General features: G+C 34.4%; 2 protein-coding genes and 1 pseudogene across 2 annotated transcripts; all 3 read right to left on the reverse strand.

The window, feature by feature from the left end:
• Window positions 1–84: 84 nt before the first annotated feature.
• On the reverse strand, window positions 85–5,694 carry LOC110420035 (uncharacterized). The gene is made up of 4 exons (XM_021433187.1): window positions 4,635–5,694; window positions 3,178–3,468; window positions 790–2,796; window positions 85–587 (listed from the first exon to the last, which is right to left on the reverse strand). Exons 1-4 carry the CDS (start codon window positions 5,407–5,409, stop codon window positions 238–240), a joined length of 3,423 nt encoding a protein of 1,140 aa, XP_021288862.1. The 5' UTR covers window positions 5,410–5,694; the 3' UTR covers window positions 85–237.
• A 5,413-nt stretch (window positions 5,695–11,107) lies between these two features.
• On the reverse strand, window positions 11,108–14,081 carry LOC110419740 (brassinosteroid LRR receptor kinase BRL1-like). Its single transcript, XM_021432833.2, is given in 3 exon segments — window positions 11,108–11,190; window positions 11,304–12,989; window positions 12,991–14,081. Coding segments are annotated over 2 exon segments (2,670 nt in total). The 5' UTR covers window positions 14,052–14,081; the 3' UTR covers window positions 11,108–11,190; window positions 11,304–11,380.
• Window positions 14,082–16,015: 1,934 nt separating this feature from the next.
• On the reverse strand, window positions 16,016–18,971 carry LOC110419979 (serine/threonine-protein kinase BRI1-like 1; annotated as a pseudogene).
• Window positions 18,972–24,636: the final 5,665 nt, after the last annotated feature.

The following is a 24,636-nucleotide window of genomic DNA, read 5'->3' on the forward strand; positions in this document are numbered from 1 at the left end:
GTTTTGAAGTGAAAAAGGCCTAGGTATGAGTAATTTTTCATATTTGAAACTGATGAAAGCACTTTGAAACTTGATCTCATAAAATTTGCCAAAATTTATTTTAATAACGTCATAGACGATTATTTGGGCAGTGCCTGCAGGCTGCAGCTTTCAACCATCATGAAAACACAATGAGTTCTTAGGTTCTCATTACAGTTTACACCAGCTATCAAGATTTCATAAATACAAAGATTGAGTTCATCCGATAGCCTTTAGAAACTTTTCTTTGATCTTTGCAAGCGTCACGACAACATCCTTCGTATCTTTTCTTTCTCTTGGTGATTCTGCGCAACAATCTAGAGCCAACTGCAAAACAGATGATATACAACTTGTTTTAGCCATGAAATTTTCCTCCTTTTCTCCCAACAAAGCGGCATCTGCTACTTCGGTTATCGCATGAGGCAACGACTCTTTCACCCAACTTTTGAGGTTCATTTCTCCAGCGAACATTTCATTTGTAGGCTTCCTTCCCGTAAATGTTTCCATCACCAGAATACCATAATTATAAACATCTCCTCTTGTAGAAACAACTCCGGTTGATCCATACTCTGTAAATTAAGTACAATTGAATTACTAAAGAAGAAAATCAATATGGAGATAATACGCTTTAGTTAAAACTAATTTTCAATCAATCAGTAAAATAATAAAATCCTTTTAGAAGGAACAAACGACTTAAAATGCTGATGCGCCCCACAGGGATGTAAGATAACACAAACTTGAAACCATGAATTAGAAACCTGGAAACATCACCTGGTGCCATGTACCCCATAGTGGCAAGTGTGATGGTTTGTGTCAGAGAATTCCCTTCTCCCAAGAGTTTGGCGATGCCAAAATCACAAACATGAGCTACCATTTCTTCATCAAGTAAGACATTACTTGGCTTTAAGTCACAGTGGATTACAGGTGTTGAATTTCCAAAATGGAGATATTCTAGTGCTGATGCGACTTCAATCATTATATTTAATCTCTGCATGATATCAAGAAAATACTCCGGAGAATACAACCATTTCTCAAGGCTTCCATTAGGCATGAATTCAAGCACCAAGGCTTTGAAGTCCATCGTACAACAACTGCTAATGATCTTCACGACATTGCGATGACGAATAGTGCGCATTACTTCACATTCAACATCAAAGCTTCTAAATGCTCCCTCTAGCTGCAAATTGAAAACTTTTATAGCAACAGTCATCTCATCTTGAAGTGTCCCTCTATAGACAGTGCCAAAACTCCCCGATCCAATAAAATTGGATTCACTGAATCCATCCGTTGCTTGTAAAAGTTCATAGTACGATACTCTTCTCCATGTTGCCAAAGGTAATGAATCTTCCGTTACTGCTGGTGGATTTGTTTTCTTATTCTGATACCTTTTGAAGACAATAAACAGGACTGTTACCAATATTATTAAAGAGATTGTTGGTAAAACATATCTCAATACATGCATAGTGGTTGTCCTGGATCTTCGAAAGGTGCTGGAATTGCAAGGTGGGACTAGCAGTCGAGGAGACCCACAAAGTGCATGATTTTTAATGAATGATCTAGCTGAGAAGTTTCCAAAAGGTCCTCCATTTGGGATTTCTCCTTCTAGTGTATTAAAAGACACATTCAAATATTTCAGAAAGGAAAGCCTTTCCAAGGACTTAGGAATGACTCCAGAGAGATTATTACCCGATAGATCTAAGAATTCCATACTCACCATGTAGCCAAAGGATTCAGGAATGGAACCTTGCAAATTATTATGTGCCAGAGAAAGACTAGTTAAGTCTTTGAGATCACCGAAATTGGGTGGGATATGACCAGCTAATGTATTCTTGGACAGATCTATTTGCGTTAACACCTTCAAATTTCCAATTTCTGGAGCTAGAGAGCCACTCAATGAATTTGATGATAGGTTCAAAACCAAGAGGTTCTTAAGATTCCAAAGGGTAGAAGGTATATTTGAAGACAAATTGTTAGAGTTTAACAAGATAATTCTTAGAGACGTAAGATTGTCAAAGCACCTTGGAATTGGTCCAGAAAATCTATTATCACCCAAAAACAGTTCTCCCAAGTTCCTCAAGTGACATAGTCCATCTGGTATGGTTCCCTCAAACATATTGCCACTAAGATACAATCTTTGCAGGTTTGTCCAATTTTGGAATATATTAGAGATTGGTCCTGTCAACTCATTGTTGCTTAGGCTTAATGAGAACAAGTTGCTTAAATTGCGAAACCCACCGGGTATTTTACCAAAGATTTTGCAACCAGAGGCATCAAAAATTTCAAGAGAAGTTGACAAATTTGCAATAGAGGGTGGGAATACTCCAACTAGGGGATTCTGTGCTATTGCCAAAGTCCTTAGTTGTCTGCACTTTGCCAAAGGTGTGATAAAACTCAATTCTGGAGTGGATGGATCATTGATGAAATGATTATTTGCTAGGCCAAGCAACAAAAGAGATTCTAGATTACCTAAGGACTTGGGTATGGTACCGGTGAAGAGATTCTCACTAAATTCTAGAAAAGCTAGTTTAGAAGCATTGCCGATAGTATCAGGGATGTTTCCACTGAGTTTATTGGCCCCAACCATTAGTTCGTCAACATTTGGAAGCCCTGTGCCAATATCAGATGGAAGATTACCTGAAAAATAATTTTGAGCTAATGAAATTTCTTTCAGTGTTGACATGTTGAAGATTCCTGGTGGAATCGGGCCCGTTAGACTGTTGATTGCCAATCTCAATATCTCAAGATGTTTGAGATTACCTATCTCCCGCGGTATTACGCCTACCAAGAGAAAATCCAACATAAGTTAAAACAAATTCACATAGTGAGACTTGAACTTAGCACTTAATGATTTCAAAGATTTTGTCCTGCCTTGAGAGAGGGTCTCCCTTGGCTAAAGACTTACGTTTTTTATTTACATGCTTTCATTATATTAATTCAAGTAGAACTTAAGCCTACTGGCTTCCTGAAGCATACAGATAGATTACCTTTGTGTAAAATGGAAAAATCAACTCATCAGGTTAAACTGATACATGCACAAGTGCAAGCTACAAATCTTAGCAATCTTTGTAGAATGCTATGAAAAAATGGTTTTCCTATGCACATATCCGTCAAGTAATGAATTGTACACAGACAATAATCAAGAAGTCTCGTAAACCTTACCTGTAAAGTTGTTCCTGCCTAGGCGAAGTTGCTGAAGCATTGTACAATTACCGATATCTGCTGGAAAGTTGCCATCGAGCTTGTTGTTAAAGAAAAAAACCTTTTCCAGATTAGGAAGACGGTGACAGAGGTCATGTGGGAGGCTGCCCGATACGCTATTGTTCATCACCACAAAGTCTTTCAAGGTAGAGATATTGAACATCTCAGATGGAATTCGTCCTGTCAGGCCGCTGTTCTCCACTGCAAACCTCTCCAAACGAACAAGTCTACTCAACTCCCTTGGGATTTCACCTACAAAAATTATGAACCATTCCAACCATCTGTGTCAACTCAAGCTTCATAAAATCAAATCTCCTTTTAGTTAATTAATTAGAGATATAATGTATGATTCCTTTTTAACATAGATTAATTAATTACTCAATTTACAACTGATATTATATTTTAATTATTTGTCAATTTAATCGGTTACAAAAATATATAACTATTCTTAAAACTTTTAATTGATTTGCAGGCAAAGCCCGCATCACAACCACCATAAAACTCTGTTTTTAATCTGCTTGGTGGCTAAAAAATGTTAGGGATAGGAACAGAGTTATTGATTTCTCCTAATGATACTATTTCTCGTCTATTCCTATTTGTGATAATGAAGTTTAATTTTGAAAATTGAATTTAGAATTTTCAAATAGATATTCACTATTAAAATTGCAGCATTAAGGGTCAATAATCTAAGTAGTAACATAAAATTCTATTATAATATTTTCAAGTAGATTATTTCATTATTAAAACTTAGCATTTGGCAATGAAAATCACATTCACAGTCAAAATTAAATTATTTTTGACCATTATAATTATTGTTCATTACTCTCCTTTATTTAAATCTTACTTCCTCTGTTCCGTTTGTTCTTTGTAACCATGATCTTACTAGCTAATATACATACATACATACATACATACATACATACACACACACACACTTGGTTTTCATGGGATAGTCATCTCTCATATTCCATGATTTGAGCTTGAAATTCATCGAAATTTCAAGTTCCAACTACTTGAATATTAACTAGTATTTAGTTTTATCCCATAAAAATAATTACTTTTGTCTATTAAGTGTTATTTTATTAATATTAAGAATTAATTGATTATAATTGTTATTTTTACTTGTACGTGTATTTAATTTTCTCAAGAAAAATGATGTTTTAGGTTTATTTATTTAATTTTAATTCTACATCATGTATTATAAAATAACGATGAAAGACAAATTAGCTTTGACAAAAAATAATAATACTAATAAAGTGAAATAAAAAGACCAGTAAATTGGAATAATAGATGTTGTATTACTTGAAGCATAATCTTCACTAGATTTTCAACAATAATTAACAAATTATGGAATTTAAGTAATTTTTTTAATGATATAATTTAAAGTATGCTTGGACTATGAGGTATAGAAATGATACCTTCCAAGTTGTTAAATCCAAGATATAACTCCTTAAGCATAGTCAAGTTGCCAAATTCTCTAGGTATGGTTCCTGTGAATCTATTGTTTGACAGACCCAGGATCTGAAGCGGCCTACACCTTTCCAGGTTTGGCGAAAATTTTCCTGATAAGTTGTTGAAAGAAATCTCAAGCATCTGAATTACTGGAAGATGGTCACACAAATCATCTGGAACACTTCCTTCAAGGTTATTAGTAGCCAAAACAATCCTTTTCAATGAAGACGAGTTGAAGATTGTCAATGGTATGGAGCCAGAAAGTGTATTGGCTGACAAAAACAGGTCCTGCAGCCGAGGAAGATAGCCTATTTGTTCTGGAATTTCTCCACTGAAGTAGTTCTTTAACAAAATCATAGATTTCAGACGGCGCAACTTAGCCAACTCAGGGGGCAGATTGCCATGGAAATTGTTGTCTCGGAGGTCCAAGGTTGTGAGGAAAGAAAGGTTTCCTAGCTGCGGAGGGAGGGTGCCATTGAGACTCATGCCAGGAAGACTCAAGGCTGTGACTCGTTTGTGCCGGGGGCCGCAGGAAACACCAAACCAATTACAAAATGAAATAGAACTGGACCAGTTTTTGGCCAATATGTTTTCAGGATCCAGAATTACGTGAGCTTTCAAGGCAAGAAGGGCTTCCTCATCGGCACGATTAAGAGCCAGCTGACCAGAGAGACAAACTATATTGTAACATTGAATGGAAATGACCAAAGCTATACTAAATAGATGGCAATGTTTCCCCATGTAAATTGATGTTCCAAGAAGGAAAAGGAGTTAAAAAAAAAAAAAGAGTATTCCAAACTATGTAATACCACTTTTTTTTTTTTGGCTATGAAGTGATTTGCAATTTGAAAAGAAATAAGTGGCTAAGGAAAAAGCCCAGTAAGCCACCAACCCGGTGCAGGTCACGTGACCTACAGATCGGCCTTCGGTAGAGCTGTAACGGCGACCATCAGCTGCCTGCAGCCATTGGACAGACTTATCGTACTTCATTTCACAACGATGACTGGAACGCCTTTTGGGTCTAGCTCTGAGGTCTCTACCAATTGGACATTCCCAGTCAAAAAGCTTTGAAAGACTCTTAAAGGTCAGGAGGGCCACCATCCGATACAGACAGATGGGCACTGTAACGAATACTTATCATTAAAATTTGAAGAGAAACAAGTGGAGTTGGCAGGTTGGCACCGTGAACCAATACTTAACAAGAGTCCATTGCAATTTACTCGCTTGACTAGACTTCTGTGGGCGATATGTCAAAGTCATGGTGGAAAATTCGTCCGTTATGTTCACTTTTGACGCGCAATAATTAAATTCTTTCGATTTCTTGAAAGTAGCTGTGATGACCCTTTTTTTGAAACAAAATTTATCAATTATTTCGTAAGAATTTTTGTTTTAATAAAAATATTTTTTGTGACACTTATCGTGGATGATTTTTTTTTCTTTTGATAAATAATTCATTAATATGAATCCGGGATACCCCATTACATAATTGAAGAAAAATACTAGCCAAGAGCCGTAGACTTCAAAAATAGACATGAGAAACTCACAACCTCTAATAGCCAAAATCAAAGTAAAATGAAGATACTAAAACCACCCTTCAATTTAGTAACCTTCACTGTATGCAACCACTGCCATATGCTGCTCAACAAAAAATCATCACCTTTGAATCAACCATAAAACAGCATAAACAAACCCACAAACATCACACTATAACAAATTTGACTTAAAACAGTATATTTTTAAAACATGATACAAAAAATATATTTAATAACACTTTTTTTATAATTTTTAAAATATTTTTGTAAATCTGATTTTATTATATAAATTTTTAGATGTATTATAAATAAAATATAACTATAAATATTGCATATACTAGCAAAAACTGTATTTTTTTTATATTGTTATTATATGTGAAAAAAATGAAATTAAAAGTTTAAATAGCTGCAAGAAAGGTGATGAAAACTCAATTTTGTTGTAGTGATAGTACCCAATACCAACTCAAGATGGGTAAAACTGTTGAATCAAAAGAGTAAAACTCCTTGAAAGTGAGAAGGTACAATGAGGTGCTTTTGTGGAAAGTGAGATGTTTGGGGAATGAGGAAAAGAGAGGGGTTGTGAGGAGGGAAGTACAAAAAACTAAGGTACAGATGATATTGTTTCAGGAAACAAAAGTGGGGACAGGCATAAGGATAGAGGTAATATTTGTGCACCACAAGGTGAGGGATAATAGGGTAAATATGATGGCTTTTTTTTCAACTCTAGTGAGGGTGTGGGAGTCTAATTATGCAGAGTTGATGACAACTAAAGTGGCTTTGGAAATGTTTTGCAACTTTGAGTGGGTAGGTGTGGAGCTTTTGATGGTGGAATCCAATTCAAGTGTGGCTATTAGTTGTTCCAGTAGATGGTTGAGATGAATGAGCTGATTGGGTGTGTGCGTTTTGTCAATCATTTACAGGGAAGCTCGCAGGTATGTAGTTACCCTTGTCAAAAGCAGCGTGGAAGAAGACAACTTCTTGAAGGCCTGGATATGATCATTAGTGGCAGTTCATGTCTATGGACAGGGTATGGGTTTTGTTTTGCAATTATGGGATTTGCTTCTGTTAAAGTTTGTGAGTTTCATTATAGGGAATCTGGGCAAAGTTGAAAGGTAGAGGAAAATAAGGGAGAGCTGAATGATTCTATAGGCATTGGTTCTGATTTTTGGTTTGTGTTTGATGAGGGAATGGCAAATGCATTTCCATGTACTGATTCAATAATCAATAAAATTCGCCTTTCAAAAAATAAAAATAGAATAATCTTATCGTAATCTAATTAAGATTGATGTCCTAATCTAATTAAAATTAAAAACTTATTGAACAAGATATACAAATTTAACTATAATTAAATTATTCTAGTCAAACAACATTTCAAGACTATCATAACAAAGCCATAGATAATTTAATGAACAAGGAATATTAATGTTTGTAAGATTTTATGAGATTTGCTATGCATAAATCCATCAAATAATGAAATGTACTCATAAACTTTAATTACTTGTAAAGTTGTTACTGCCGAGGTGAAGTAGGTAAAGCATTGTACAATTGCTAATATCTGCAGCTAAGCTGCCATCGAGCTTGTTGTTAAAGAGAAAAAAGCTTTTCCAGAATAGGAAGACGGTGACAAAGGTTTGGTGGCAGGATGCCCGATACGTTACGGGTCCGTTTGATACACTGCAATGTAAAACACATTACCTGTAATGTGATTTATTAAATTACATTGCAGTGTTTGTTTTGTAACAGATTACTGCAATGTAAGATTGCAATGCAATCACATTACAGCCAATGGATGTAATGTGATTGCAGTCCAAAACCAACGCAATCACATTACATTGCAGAGTGCAATGTTTTTAAAGATAATTTTACCCTTCAATTTTATTACCCTATTAAAAATATTTTATAATATTATAATTAAAATAAAAATATTAAATATAAATATATAATATAAGAATAAAAATTAAAATAAAATAAAATAATAAAATTAATATTTATATAATATAGGTAAACAATTAAAATAAAATATATAATATAAAAATATATTAAAGAAATGAAAATAAAATATATAAAATTATAATAATAAATAAAAATAAAATATATGACATTAAAAATATATTTAAAATATGATATTATATAAAAATTAATAATATAAATATAAATATATTAAAAATAAAATATAAATATTATAATAATAAATAAAAATAAAATACATGACATTAAAAATATATTTAAGAAATGATATTATATAAAAATTAATAATAAAAATATAAATATATTAAAAATAAAATATATAAAATTATAATAATAAACAAAAATAAAATATATGATATTAAAAATATTTAAAATATGATATTATATAAAAAATTAATAATATAAATATAAATATATTAAAAATAAAATATAAAATATTATAATAAGAAATAAAATAAAATAATGACATTAAAATATATTTAAGAAATGATATTATATAAAAATTAATAATAAAAATATAAATATATTAAAATAAAATATAAAATATTATATATAAATAAAAAATAAAATATATGATATTAAAAATATATTAAGAAATGATATTATATAAAAATTAATAACAAAAAATATAAATATATTAAACTTATATTTTAATAATTAAGGGTAATTTTGACAATTAACATTACATTCCCACTAAAGTACTTGTAAACCAAATACTGCAATGTTATCTTCCCTGCATTTTAATCATTATTTTACTTATATACCAAACACTGTAATGTTATTTTCCCTGTAATCACATTGCTTGCAATCACATTACCTGCAATCACATTGTATTGTAATGTACCAAATGCCACCTACGATTCATCACCAGAAAGTCTTTCAAGGAAGAGATGTTGAACATTTCAAATGGAATTCGTCCTGTCACCCCACTGTTCTCAACTGCAAACCTCTCCAAACGGACAAGTCTTCTCAATTCCCTTGGGATTTCACCTACAAAAAGTATGAACCATTCCAGTTGTCTTTGGTGCAGGATGTAAATAGGTTTAATAGGATGATTATTCATCCATGATTTCCAAAGTCAGTGTATTTATGTAAACGACTAAATGCTCAATTTGGGATCAAAAGTTTTAGATTTTTATTAATTTAAGGTCAAACATTTCAATTGTAACAATCAAAAATTAAACATTTTCGGTTCTTTACAGTTAAGAGTTAAGATGAGAGGTGTTTGGCATGTATAGGATTAGACATTAACTTATCGTGTAAGATATGAAAGGGTAATTTTGTTAAAAAGTCTTTTTTATTAAGTTAAAACTATTCAAATTATATCATGATGTGTAATAATTTTTTATTATAATGTATAATAACTAAATTTTTTAACATAATGTGTAACAATTAAATTTTCAACATGGCATGTATCAATTATATATTTCAACATAGCGTGCAAGAATTAAATTTTCAACATGATGTGTAACAACTATATTTTTCAACATGATGTATAACAATTAAATTTTTAATATGGCATGTAGCAACTATATTTTCAACATAGTATGTAATAACTAAATCTTCAACATGACGTGTAACAACTAAATTTTCAACATAATATATAACAACTACATTTTTCAACATGGTGTATAATAATTAAATTTTCAACATGACGTGTAATAATTACATTTTCAATATGATGCGTAACAATTATTTCCAACATAACGTGTAACAATTAAATTTTAGAACATGGTATGTAGTATTACATTTTTCAACTTAACATTAATAATAATTTTTTCACGAAAAGTAATAATAACATTTTTTAATATGTCATGTCATTAACGCATGAGATTTTTTATCACATATGATACATGCTTTATCTACCTGTCAACTTAATCTTTAATTGTAAAAAATTAAAAATATTTAACTTTTAAATATTATAATTGAAACGTTTGACCATTCATTAAAAACCTATCCAAATATTTTGCTTCAATTTGAGTATTTAGCCTTATGTAAGCTAGACCTTAGGCTTTTGAGTCTTGAATTTATCATTAATATAATCACTTACAGACGGCGTAGTTTTTTGAAACAAGAGGCTCTCGGTAACGTGACATAAAGACTTCTTATTAATTTGAATTTCAATAAAATTCATAAACCTAAATTAAAATTGAAATCGAGTATAAAATAAAACTGGGGCCAGAGATTGCACTCGCTTTTCTATTTTTAGCCTAGGAACAAATGAAGTCGTATTCTAAACAGAAAAGGTGCTGCAGTTGACTTGGCTAGTAAGATGGAACTATCAAGGAAAAAGAAGACAGAACATAAATGTAAAAAATAATCAATATTTAATATTTAATTTAATAAGAATTTCAATATTAATAAAAAATAAGTAAAAATTAGTCAATATTTCAATTTAGTATGAAAATCATTAATTAAGGATAAAATAGTTAATTGAATAGATTGTCAAAAGTGTATATATATATATATATATATATATGTATATATGTTCACTATTTGCACTCTTATATACTAATATTTAAGAGATTCAAATTTATATTTGTTAAAGATTATTTGTGCATAGTAACCATTAATCTTATTAATTATATTTGTTAACTTTTGTTATCGATTTTTTTACAATAGAAAAAATCCAAAAAGATATATCATAATTTGAACAAAATAGTTATAAAATTCAGAGTTTGAAATTGATGGAAAAGCAGCCTGTAAAGTTTACTTTGAAAGTTGATCATATCAAAATTTGCAACAAATTAATTTCAAACATCTTGTGAACAATGGTAATTTGGGCATGAAAGGAGCTTTCTTATCAATCTCTTTACATCAGTGTTCAAGATTTTACACATGTAAAAGAACTAAAGATGATCTTCAATCTCTTTATTGAGTTGACTTCATACATTACTTTCACTGTACAGCAAGTCCACAGGCAACATGGGGGAAGGAGGTATTATTTAGGTGCCAAATATAGATGATTTTCCACTGTCAAATTTCGGGCAACCTCCCAAGAGGACTAAGAGCGCAACCACCCCTAAAAAACCATATATGTCAATAGTTAGTAAATGTCAAAGAGCATTAATTACCTATCTGACAAACAATTGGATATTTAACATTTGGAGCAGTAGCGTAGGAGAGATGATTTACCTCTGGATATGTTTGATTCTTGAACAGCAAGAAAGTCCCTTACAAAATCCTAATTTGTATTCCACTTTCCCATTCTGTCATGGATGTTCTCTGTCTATTATCCTCCAGCTTTTTTTGATTCTTCTGCATTTTGAGATGATCATAAGCTTTGTTTTACTGAACCATTCCTCTGTGTCTTGAAACATAATATTTCCAACACAAACTCCAATTGATACACCGGCAATGTATCCCATGAAAGCAATCACCCACATCCAATATTCAAAGCTACTCAGTATGGAATGGTTTTTTCCTTTTTGAGATTGCTCGGAACTGATGGGGTCTGTTCCAGGCTGATAGCCACAAGGGGGCAATGGGATTCCGCATAAGCCTCGATTGTTTTCATATCTGGATGCTGGAAATGTTGTAAGTTGACCTGATGGAGGTATAGGACCAGTGAGATTATTATTCGAGACATCCAAGTCAGAGAGAAATGAGATTTGCCCCAATGATCCTGGAAGCATGCCTTCAAGATGATTATAAGACAGGTTAATCAAGCAAACTTCTTTCAAACTCCCAAAGGTTTTTGGAATAGATCCAGTTAATCTGTTGTGTGCCAAATCTAAAACGTGCAAGTCAGACATTAAACCGAGGCCGTCAGGAATAGTTCCTGAAAGGCGATTGAAAGAAAGATCTAAGAATAAAATGGTGCCATTACCGCTTTTGAACAAGTGATTGGGCCAACTATACACTATTATTGATGAACAAGAATTAGAATCCAAACTTTTCTGCAAGCTTTCTCCACTGATTCCCTCAGAATAACTTAAAGTATTGCGCATTCTACAATCACTTCTTCCTTTGTCTCTCAAAAATAAAAACCCCCCTTTGTAAGTGAACATGGGATCCAAGCTTGTTTGGTTGGCAAGTTTTGATGGAATTTGACCTGTAAACTGATTACTACTCAACTCAAGCCACATGAGATTTTGACAACTGCCAAGCTTGGTTTGGATATTCCCAAAAAATGAGTTAGAACTTAACTGCAGAATACTGAGTTTTTGAAGATTCTGAATAGAAGCAGGAATATTTCCAGTTAGCTGATTAAATGATAGTGACAACCAAGTAAGATTTGTACAGTTGGTGAGTGATACCGGAAAGTTTCCTCTGAAGAGATTGTTGTTGAGAATAAGCTTCTCCAAGTTGCTTGTGCCAAAGCATATGTCATTTGGAATTTCGCTAGAGAAGTTATTTCCCCACATAACGAAGTCATAAATTTTTGGTAGCTTCCACACTTCTGATGGAATGGATCCACTTAGATGGTTAAGTGCAAAATTAACTGTCCTCAAGTTCTTACAGTTTCCAATATCTGAAGGTACTGTTCCTGAAAGAAAATTGTTTGCAAGGAGTAATCGTTGTAGAGAGGAAGAGAAGGTTGAATTAGAGGAACAAAGCCCCGAGGGTATATCTCCGGTGAAGGCATTGGAACTAAGGTCAAGGACTTGAAGCTTACAGTTTCCAAGTGATAGAGGAATGGAACCACTAATGTTGTTGAATGGAATTTGGAGGATTTGTAGACTAGGAAGAGTGCTAATGACTGCAGAAAGGAAATTTCCTGAAAGTTGATTGTTTCCAAGGTTGAGCCTTTGCAAGGCATTGCATGACTTAAATGTCTCAGGAAACCCCCCTGAAATTTTATTTCCTGAAAGATCGAGCTCTACTAGTTGTCCCACAAGTCCAACCCAGTTCTGGGGGGATATTACCAGAAAGGTTATTGTGTGCTAATTTCAGGCGCTTCAAATTTCCCAATTTTCCCAAAGCAGCAGGAATTTTATCTTGCAGCTTGTTACGGGAGACATCAAGGTTCTCAAGAAGCTGGCAGTTGATCAAGCTTTGAGGAATTCCAATGCCATAAAGAACATTATTAGACAAGTTTAGAGTCTCAAGATTAGCACAGTTCTTGAATTCAAGCATTGAGAAATTACCAGAGAAGTTGTTGTGGGAAAGGTCCAAATACTTAAGGGACCTGGAGAAATCTGAAAAGAGAGCAACAGGGATCTCTCCAGATAACATGTTATCAGAGAGGTCCAAAATTGATAAATTCACGCAAGACGAGAGATTAACAAGTTTCCCAGATATTTTATTATGTGACAGATTCAACAGCTTCACATTCTGACAACTTGAAAGAGAGTAGTCCAATACTGAGGAATCTGAAATCAGATTGCTTGAGAGATCAAGCTCTACAAGAGAAGTGCCAAAGTCGAAACTACCTCCTGGGATAAAGTTATTTGAAAGGTTGAAAGAAGTTAAATGGTCACAGGAGTCGAAAAATGTTCCAGAAATCGGCACTGATAAATTATTGAATGACAAATCAAGTGTCTCAATAACGCAGGACGAATACGAAGCCTTGTTGAGGAAGAGATTGCCAGAGAATGAGTTTCCACTCAAGTGGAGATGTTGGAGACTTTCTAGGGCTACGAGATCATCAATATGCAAATGACCAATCAGACCAGCAGCAGTGAAGTTAAGCATGCTAACTCTTCCATGGGGAGAACAGAAGACACCTCGCCATGAACATGGACTTAATGATTCTGAGCTCCAATCACCTAGGAAACGTTTAGGATCAGCATCAACAGATTTATGCCTGAAAATCAATAGTGCCATCACTTCATTGTGGCGATTCCGTTGCTGCAAAGACAGGGTGTAGTTATTGCTAGCCTCCAAAGGTGTGGAAGATGCAGATAGGAAGATGATAATCAAGGAGCAGAAGCAACGCATCCATCGCTTGACTGAACAGAAATCTCTTATTTTCATTCTGGAAGATTTTGGTTGAACAGGGCACTGATTTCCCATTTAAAGTGACATAATCAAAACGTGGTGATTCCACTAGTGCAGTATTTAGAGACTTCAAGGAAATTTCCCTTGTTAAAATGTGTCACATCCATTTGACTCTGTAAGACTGTAATTTCGATTTTCTAATGGCAGTATCGAGTGGGTTCAATAACAAGCAGTAAACGCATGCGAAAATGAAACATCGTCGGAAATTAAGTTGGTTAGTCAGATTACGCGTCTGATCAGAATATTCTCAAACTAAGAATAGCCACAAGTCTTGAGGCAAATCAAGGGAGAGGTTAAAATATCCTGATTAGTCTTGATTCTTGGCTGAACCGTTCCAACGACATATTGACAAACGGTACACCATAGACAGAAATCCCAGTTTTGTCTTATCAAATCAACTTGTCCATAACGCCATTGACAAAACAAGTGAAAACGTGAAACTATTCCACAAACGTTATTCCTATGAAACCTCTCCAGTCAACATTTCACCACTAATTAGTCATGCAAAAATGTTGAAAACTTCTTCGTAAGTAATTAACTAATTAATCAAGTTAAGCATCTCAGAAGGAATGCAGTGTTGAGTTTTATGAGTTTTGATGAAAAAATCGGAGAAGAACGGAGAGAAATATCGAATGAAAGAAGGAGAGCTCAAAAGTTTTTCTGGAAAATGGGTTTTCACACACCAATTCATTTCCCAGTTTTGATTTTTATACAAGGATTTCAAAACTAAACAACTAAGCTTAGATCTAGTCTCGGTAAGAGTACGTACTGAAAAACAAGATTTCAAACAAATAGCAAAGAAGCCAAATCATTGGTTCTTGTGCACCACAACGGTAACAATAGCAGAAAAACAAATTTGCTGTTAAGCTAGAAATAAAAGAGAAGATCAAAACGACACCAATCAAAAGTGTCTTGTAACCAAAAGTAAAACGACACAGCCATCCACCGTTTAACAGCCAACCAATTTACAAGACTCATTTAAACGACTTCTTAGCCTGCGTTTTAGAGAATCTAAACTGGCAAAGTAGACTGACGCCGTATGGACGCCACAATTAAGCCTTCAATCTTCAAACAGTCGTTGACTTCCGCTACAATTATGCAAGATAGATTGAATTCTGATTAAATGATTTCAAATTTGAATCATTTTGAATTTAAATAAATATTTGTCCGTATGATTTTAAATTCCCAATTAACTATTTTTAAGTATGCAAATGATTGATTGTACGATACGTTTGATATCTCTAATATTTCTCTGGCTCCTAAATAGATTTGTTTATACTGGCTAGTTAATACATTAGGATCAATTTTCTTTGGTGAAACTAATTATAGTTGTCAATTTCTTCATGGATAGTACTGATTTGTACACCTTACTGCTTAAATTGCAAGAAATCCATATAAATCATTGTTCTCTGATGGCATTTGGAAGCGAAGATTATCATTATTCACACACATACAAAAATTATCATCCATTAATTTGTGCTTGATAATGCATCAAACTTTTGATTTGTTTAAGTTCACTCCATGCATTACTTTCACTACGCGGTAACAGCCAACAAGCAGCAAGGTAATTTTTTACTTATGTACAGAGGAAGAAGTTACAATAAAGATAAAGAATTTTGCTGCATTCTCACCTTCTGCGTGGACGCCTTTGTCTACTATACAACTGTTCTGATCTTCGTCGTGGAGTGATGTGAAAAGTCTTCATGAACCGTCGATCTTTTACTTCAAACAAAATAAGTCCAGCGTGCACTCCAATTATTACACCATTAATGAACCCCATCCAGGCAGCAAGCCAAATCCAATCAAATACACTCCCAGTAGAAGAATTATCATTTTTGTTTTTGCGCAGCAAAGTAGAAGGATTATCTGTTTTAGGTTTCTTTGAGTCACAAGCGAGCAATGGTTTACCACGAGTCTGAATTGTTTTCAAATCTGGATGCTGGAAGCTTTTCTAACTGACCTCCCGATGGTATGGTGCCACTGAGCTTATTCTTGGAGACATCCATATCAATGAGTAATAGTAGAAACTCCAATGATGATGGAATTCTGCCTTCTAGTTGAGTATGAGGTAGGTCAAGAACTCTCAATACTTTCAAACTACCAAGGGTTTCAGGGATGGTTCCAGTTAGTCTGTTGTGTCCCAAATAAAGAAATTGCAAGTAGGACATTGAACTCAAGTTATCTGGAATTGATCCGGACAAGAAATTGCAAGAAATATTTAAGTAAATCATGCTGCCATCGCTTGTGGACATGGAAACAGTCCAGCCATGATAAACTCTCATTAACGAACAAGAGTTAGAATCCAGAAGACCAACCAATCTTTCTGGTCTGATTCCTTCTGAATACAATAAATTATTGACAACATTGCAGCCTTTTATTTCACCTTCATTTCTGACATATGCAAACTTCCATTCACGATCATTCTTGAAAACTATGCCTGTTCGGTTGGCAAGCTCCGACGGAACGTTACCAGTGAAATGAATTATTTTTCAAATCAAGCCATATGAGGCTTTGCCAACTGCCAAGCTTTGGAGGGATCCTCCCAGTTAATAAATTGTGATTTAACTGCAGAATGCTAAGTTTTTGCAGGGTTCCAATTAGAGCAGGAATGTCACCACTTCACTGATTAAAGGAAAGTGATAACAAAATAAGATTTTTGCAGTGGATTACTGATTCCTGAATTGTTCCACTGAAGAGATTGTTGTTGAGAATAAGTGTCTCCAAATTGCTTCGCCTAAAGCACATGTCCTTTGGAATTTCAGCAGAAAAGCTGTATCCCCAAAAGCTCAAGTCAGAAAGATGTGGCAGCATCCATACATCTGGTGGAATAGATCCACTGAGATTGTTAAGACTAAAATCAATTGTCCTCAAGTTCTTGCAATTTCCGATCGTTGACGGTACTTGCCCCGATAGAAAATTTCCTGCAAGTAGTAATTTTTGCAGGGAGAAAAAGGAAGTTGAAGAGGAGCTAAACTCGGAGGGTATATTTCCAGTGAAAGCATTGGAACTGAGGTTGAGCACTCGAAGCTTAGTTATATTTCCTAGAGATGAAGGTGTAGGACCAATAATGTTATTGAATGGAACTTGGAGGATTTCCAGTTTAGTAAGAGTAGTAATGACTGTAGTGAGAAAATTCCCAGAGAGTTGCTTGTTTCCCGAATTGAGGCTTTGCAAATACTACTTAAATGTCTCTGGAAACTCACCTGAGATTTTATTTCCTGAAAGGTTTATCTCTTCTAGAGTCCCACAGGTCCATCCCAATTCTGGGGGATATTACCAGAGAAGTCATTGTGTGCCAAATTTAGATGCTTCAAATTTCCCAAAATTCCCAAAGCAGCTGGAATTTTATCCATCAGCTCATTATGGGAGAGGTCAAGTTTCTCAGGGAGCCGGTAGTTGATCAAGCTATGAGGAATGCCTATGCCATAGAGAGCATTATATGACAAGTAGAGCACCGAAAGCCTAACACACTTCTTGAATTCAATAATAGAGAAGTACCAGATATATTGTTATGAGAAATATCCAAAAACTCAAGGGACCCAGGTGAATCAGAACCTAGAAGGGTAGGATATCTCCAGAGAACATGTCATTAGAGAGGTCCAAAATTGACAGCTTCCCGCAAGACGAGAAGGCAACAAGTTTAGCAGACAATTTGTTATATGAGAGATTTAACAGTCTCAAATCTGACAATTTAAAAATGAATTGTTCAATATTGAGGAATCTGAAATGAGATTGCTTGAGAGATCAAGATCCAGGAGAGAAGTCCCAAAGTCAAAACTATCCCCTGGGATCAAGTTATGTGAAAGATTTAATGAAGTCAAACGATTGCAAGGATAAAAAATGTTTTAGAAATTGGCTCTGACAAATTGTTGAATTACAAATCAAGTGATTCAATGATGCAGGGGTAAGAAACCTTCTTGAGGAACAGACAATCGGAGAACGAGTTACCAATCAAGTAGAGATGCCGGAGATTTTCCAGAACCACGAGGCCATCAATTTGCAAACGACCAATCCGACCAGCGTAAGTGAAGTTGAGTGCACTACCTGTCCACTAGGAGAGCAGGAGACCCCAACCAATGAACTCAAAGATGCAGGATTCCAATTATCCAGGAAACCATTCAGGTCGACTTCAACAGAACTATGCTTGAAAGCCAACAATGCCATTACCTCATTGCTTTGGTTCTGCTTCTCTGAAGATATCAACGGTACAGTACTACTGACCTCTGAAGGCATAAAAGGAGCTAGGAGGAAGAAAATTAAAAAGTGGATCATAAAATGCATCCATGGTTCGTTTGCATCGTTCCAGTTCTCATCATCAATATTGAAAAAGCTGGCTCAATCACAATATCTACTTGATATGAGAGGTTCTTATAATTAATACAGCCCTAGTAATTGTGGCTAATCAAAGGAAAAAGAGGAGCAAATCTCTCGAGTTTTCAAAATAGCAAAGAATTAGGAAACAAAAGAGATTTCAAAATAGCAAAGAATTAGGAAACAGAAGAGAGAATCTCGGTAGGTAGTTTTCAATACGCCCCCTCAAGTTGGAGCATGGAGATTTCGAACGCCCAACTTGCTAACCAAAAACTGGAATTGTTGTTTCCCCAATGCCTTCATGAAAAGATAAGCTAATTGATTGTGAGAGGCAATGTAGCAATTTACAATTAAACCTCGCTAAATACAATCACGAACAAAATGACAATCAATTTCAATGTGCTTGCTACGCTCATGGTAGACCGGATTATTACCAACATGCATAGCTGCTTGATTGTCACAATATAGCTGGATAGGCAAAGGAGGAGAAACAGTCAAATCAGAAAGTAACTGGTGCAACCAAATTAACTCACAAGCAGTTGTAGCCATGGACTAGTATTCAGCTTCTACAGAAGAACAAGAAACAGTGATTTGTTTCTAACTCCTCCATGAAATAGGGGAGCTACCAAGAAAAATAAATATCCATTTTGTGGACGTCGAGTGACAGGACAACTAGCTCAGTCAAAATCACAATATGCTGTAAGAGAAGATCACTGCCGGAAGATAAAATTATTCCGTGGCCTGGTGCAAATTTAAGATATCTCAAGATCCATAGAGCAGCTTGCCAATGCCCTTGATGAGGTTGGTGCATGAATTGAGATAAAATATGAACTTAATAGCAAATACCAGCCCTAGTGATTGTCAAATAAATCAATCTCCCAATTAATCGACGATAAAGACCAAGATCATCAAGTAAGTCGCTATCATCTAAAGCTAACTTATGATTTTGTTCAATGGGGAACTGTGCCGGCTTAGAAGCAAGCATACTTGCTTCTCGTAAAATGTCTAAAATATATTTTCATTGAGATAATGCAATACCGTCACGACAACGAACGACCTCCAATCCAAGAAAATATTTAAGGTTACCAAGATCTTTGATGGGAAACCAAGCCTTCAAATATTGCTTGAGAGCTTCTGTATGTGAGATATTATTGGCAGCAATAATGACATCATCCACATAAACAAGAATGGCAGTGAATGTAGTGCCTTTGTGATGTAAAAATAGAGAAATATCAGCTTTGGATTGAGTAAAACCAAACCGTAGAATGGCAGAAGAAAATTTGGCAAACCATTGTCTAGATGCTTGCTTTAAACCATATAGAGACTTGCGAAGCCAACAAACACGATCATCACCTATAGATAAATACCCAGGAAGAGGCTTCATGTACGCTTCTTTATTTAAGTCACCATGAATGAATGCATTGTGGAGATCAAGTTGATGAAGAACCCAATGTTTAGCAACTACAACTTCTAAAAAAGTGTGCATGGTGGTAAGTTTAACAATTGGTGTGAAAGTCTCAATGTAGTCTAATCCTTGCACCTGATAATATCCCTTAGCCACAAGACGTGCCTTGTTGCGTTCAATTGTCCCATCAGATTGATATTTAATCTTATATACCCATTTACATCCTAAGCTTTCTTTGCTGGAGGTTATTTTTGTAATGTCCATGTTTGATTTTTTTCAAGGGCTTCAAGTTCATGTTGCATTGTTGCCTGCCATTGAATATCTTTAACAGCCTGTTTATAAGATATATGCTCATCATGTTGCGTGATGGCCACAAGAAAACAAGTGTGGGAGGGAGTGAATTTAGAGTAGGAAACAAAATGGGATAAGTGGTAAGGAGTACCTGAGGAAGCTGCCTTGGTGTTGGTGTAGGATGGACCTTTATTATTTCTTGGAAGATCAACTTGAAAATCATTGAAATGAGCTAGAAACATTTTGGTGTGGATTGGGCGAGATGAGTAATTTTGAATTTGTTGTGTGAGATTATTTATAGGTTCTATAGTCTTAAAAGGTTCAAGTTGAGGTACATTATGGGTGCTGAAACGTTAAAGTCTATTTTCGGTACTTAAGGGTGAATTTAGAGGTGGAGAGCTATTCATATCATTTTGTGTTTCTTGGTCCATGATGGGTACGGGAATAGGTGTGGTAGTGAAAGGTTCTTGAATTGGCACGATTTGCATTTGATCTTGGAATGGAAAAATATTTTCATGGAACACAACATCATGAGAGATAAAGATTTGACAAGTTTTCAAAGCATAGACTTTATATCCCTTTTAACCATAAGGATAACCAACAAAAATACAAGCAATAGCACGCTTATGACATTTATCTTTAGACTTGGGAATGATAAAGGCATAACAAAGACATCCTAGGACACAAAGGTGTAAATAATCAGGTTTTTGAGAAACTAAGATCTCATATGGGCTCTTTCTAGATAAAAGTGGAGTGGGAGCATAGTTAATTAAGTATGCTGCTGTCAAGATATATTCTCTCCAAAATTTAATGGTTAAACCTACTTGGAATCTCAAGGCTCTAGCGACTTCAAGAATATGCATATGTTTGTGCTCTACTACCCCATTTTGTTAAGCATGGAGACATAAGAGAATTGACTATGAATCCCATTTTGTTGATAGAAATGTTGGAATTGATAATTGATGAATTCATTCCCATTGTCACTATGAATTCGTTTCACAAGGCAACCAAATTGTCTATGTACTATGTTAATGAAAGATGTTAACAAAAAATAAACTTCAGTCTTGGTCTTCATTAAATAAACCCATGTAGTCCTAGTAAAATCATCAACAATGCTTATGAAATAATAGGCACCTGATAATGAAAGAGTATGAGATGGACCTCAGACATCACAATGAATTAATTCAAAAGCATTTTGAGTTTTAATAAAACTACTAGAAAAAGACTGACGAGCTTGTTTGGCTCAATGGCAAGCATCACAGCACTTATTGATGGTTTTCACAAATTGAAGATTTAAATTATCAATTAGAGACAATTTATTAAAAGACAAATGACCAAGTCGTTGATACCATAAGACAAACCTAGTGTCATAGGTAGAGGTTGCTAAAGCCACAAGAATGGTGATTTCATGGAAATAAAAAAGACCATCTCTAAGTTCACCCATGCCAATCAGCTTCCTCATTGCTAGGTCCTGTAAAGCACAAAATGAGGGAAAAAAAATGAGCTACACAGTTCAAGGTTTTGGTTAATTTACTTATAGAAATGAGATTGTAAGCAAAGGAAGGTATATAAAAGACATGGCTCAGTTTAATAAGAGGATTAAAAATCACATCTCCATATGACTTGGCTAAAACAAAAGAACCATTTGGAATTTTGATAAGAGAATCAAATGGAATATTTCTTTCATTGGTCATGATACTCTTTTGGCAAGTCATGTGATCTGAAGCACCTAAATCAAGAATCCTTTCAATTTTGTCATTGGACAAAATGATAGCCTTACAAACAAAATTAGCCACAAGATTTATGGTATGGGTTTTCTCAAGATTAAGCAATGATATGAGTTGTGTGTACTGTTCCTTAAAGAGACCATTGATTGGCGCCCTAATAGAATTCTCTGTTGTCTCTATGATTTTTGTATTGTTTGCTTATCTCCCATGAACTGATTTGGATTTGTTCTTCTCCCACTAATCTAGATATCCATGTAGTTCAAAACATGTGTCCCTCGTGCGTTTGTTTGTTTTCAAATTCTTGCCATAACACGAGTACTAGCAAATTCAGTATTCCTTTTAGAGACAACAAAAGCAGCACCTTCTGTAGTAATTGTTCCTCTCTACGCAACAACCTATTGCTGCCTTTCTTCTCGTGCGACAAGCGCATATACTCGCGCTTATGAAGGTAACAGATCTGTGTTCAAAATTTACAATCGCACTACACCATATTTCTCATGTAACCACATCAAGAATTGGTGACTTTCTTTTTCTCTTTTTCAACCACAAGAGCCTTGGCATCTCCACATGTATATGATGGAATTTGGGAATAAGTGTTGTACTCATCCCAAAATCCTTTCAACTTTGGGTAACACACGGCCATTAATAAATCTTTCTGCTGTGTGTTTACAATATCCATCTTCAATTGATGCACACGAAATGCATTCCCTTGAGAAAAACACTCCTCCAAGTCGATCCACATCTCTGTTGCAGTTTCGTAATATGCCACACCATCATGAAGGGATTGATGAAGAGAATTGAATGTACAAAGATAACCATAGAATTACTTTTTATCCAAGTTGCCACATCTAATAAATCAGGTGAGGGACGAATGAAGGTTCCATCAACAAAACCTAATTTATTTTTGGCCAATAATACATTTGTCATGGCTCTACACCATGTTGCATAATTTTCTTCTTTGAGAAGGCAAGAAACTAAGATTATGCCTGGGTTATCAGATGGATGTAGTGTGTATGGAGATAAAAAATCATAGGTGTTTTGGTTGGTGTTTTGATTGATGATTTGGGTATTTATAGATGCAAAGTCATTGCTCTTTTCTTGAGCCATGGTGAGAGGTTCTTATAATACATACAGCCCTAGTAATTGTCGCTATCCAAAGGAAACAGAAGAGCAAATCTCTCTAGTTTTCAAAATAGCAAAGAATTAGGAAACAAAAGAGATTTCAAAATAGTAAAGAATTAAGAAACAGAAGAGGGCATCTTGGTAGGTAGTTTCCAAAAAATATTCTGGAAGATTTTAGACAATGGTGACTGCTTGGAGCTTGAAACCATTAATTTATATCATTCTGCAGTCTTAAGCGACTGGAAACTTCCAGGAAATCTCTCAGTTAGCAGCATAAATTTGACTGGAACTCTTCTTTTGCGCTGGCCATTATCATGTGGCTCCAATAGAATTTGAGGACTGCCATGTGACATTTTAAAATTTCATCTTTGCTAGTTGAAAATTATTTAAAACAGCCAAAAGAGAGCAGCAATTGTTTGTTATTATCATTATTATATAAAAACACGAAACCCGGGAGCACAAAAAATAAACCGACATATATACCTTCATAAATTATTAAATTAACCATTTTGTTTTTAATGATTACTTTTTATATTAAATTAAAATGTTAACTGATTTATATTTATTTCTTGATTTAACATTAAAGGTTTTTTTAAAGCCATTAAAGTTGATTTCATTACTTTGTAACGTGTATAAAAACTAACTCAATTCTTTAAGTAAAATTTTTTAAGTCTTTTAAGTAAATTTTCCTTAATTGATAATTTTCTTAAAAAATTAAATATTGACAAATTGATGATTACATAAACTATTTTACTCTTGAATAATGATTCTTTTATTAAATTAAAATAATGACTAATTTTTATATATCTATTTTCTTATCAATCTTGAACTCTGTATTAAAATGAATTTTTCTTAATAAAATTAAATTTAAATTTGACATAAACAATAATTATCAGAGTCCTACTCAAACTTATGTATAACTTTATTTGATACACGCAAGTTAGCTAAAGAAATGGTTTTTTATTAGATGTAGATTTTCATTGTCAAGCAACAACCATTTATTTAATCAAATAACAGAAGTATGGATCGATAAAAGCAATTGCATCGGTAGAAGTCTTTGTTTATTTAAAAAATTATTTAAATATATAAAAATTTTATTAATTAATGTCACATTTTTAATTATAACTTTAATTATTTATAACAGCAAGGATACACGATCAAGACAACTTCACCAACTCAAACTATAGAAACAGAAAAAGCCTGTCCTTGAAGGACAATTCTATTACTCTTTCTTGCGGCATTGGAGAAGCGACGATTTCTCCCAAGAGTGATTGGTTTTTTGGTTTTCCAATGGGGAGAATGGAAGGGACTCGGAGTTACTCAGCGAACCCTAGCGATTACCAGCTTCTTGAAGAAATTGGCCATGGCGCCACTGCTACTGTTTACAAAGCAATCTATCTTCCTTCAAAGGAAGTCGTGGCTGTCAAGTGTTTGGATCTTGAACGCTGCAACGGTAATAATTTGGATAACGTACGTCGGGAAGCTCAAACAATGAGTTTGATCGATCACCCTAATGTTCTTCGGGCGTATTCTTCGTTTGTAGTTGACCACAACCTTTGGGTAGTCATGCCGTTCATGTCGGAGGGTTCTTGTTTTCACCGCATGAAGATGTCTTATCCCAACGGATTCGAAGAGGCTGCTATAGCTTCCATTCTAAAGGAAATTCTTA

Source organism: Theobroma umbraticum, unplaced genomic scaffold (assembly GCF_002168275.2).
Source record: "Theobroma umbraticum cultivar Fairchild unplaced genomic scaffold, ASM216827v3 scaffold_67.0, whole genome shotgun sequence".
Taxonomy (NCBI): Eukaryota; Viridiplantae; Streptophyta; class Magnoliopsida; order Malvales; family Malvaceae; genus Theobroma; species Theobroma umbraticum.

Excerpts from the sequence above, each read along its gene's own strand:
- LOC110420035 (XM_021433187.1), bottom strand. The coding sequence starts at position 5,409 with ATGGGGAAACATTGCCATCTATTTAGTATAGCTTTGGTCATTTCCATT. Across the intron at positions 3,469-4,634 it reads TGGATTTAACAACTTGGAAG|GTGAAATCCCAAGGGAGTTG; the intron begins GTATCATTTCTA and ends TAATTTTTGTAG. Across the intron at positions 2,797-3,177 it reads AGGCAGGAACAACTTTACAG|GCGTAATACCGCGGGAGATA; the intron begins GTAAGGTTTACG and ends TTCTCTTGGTAG.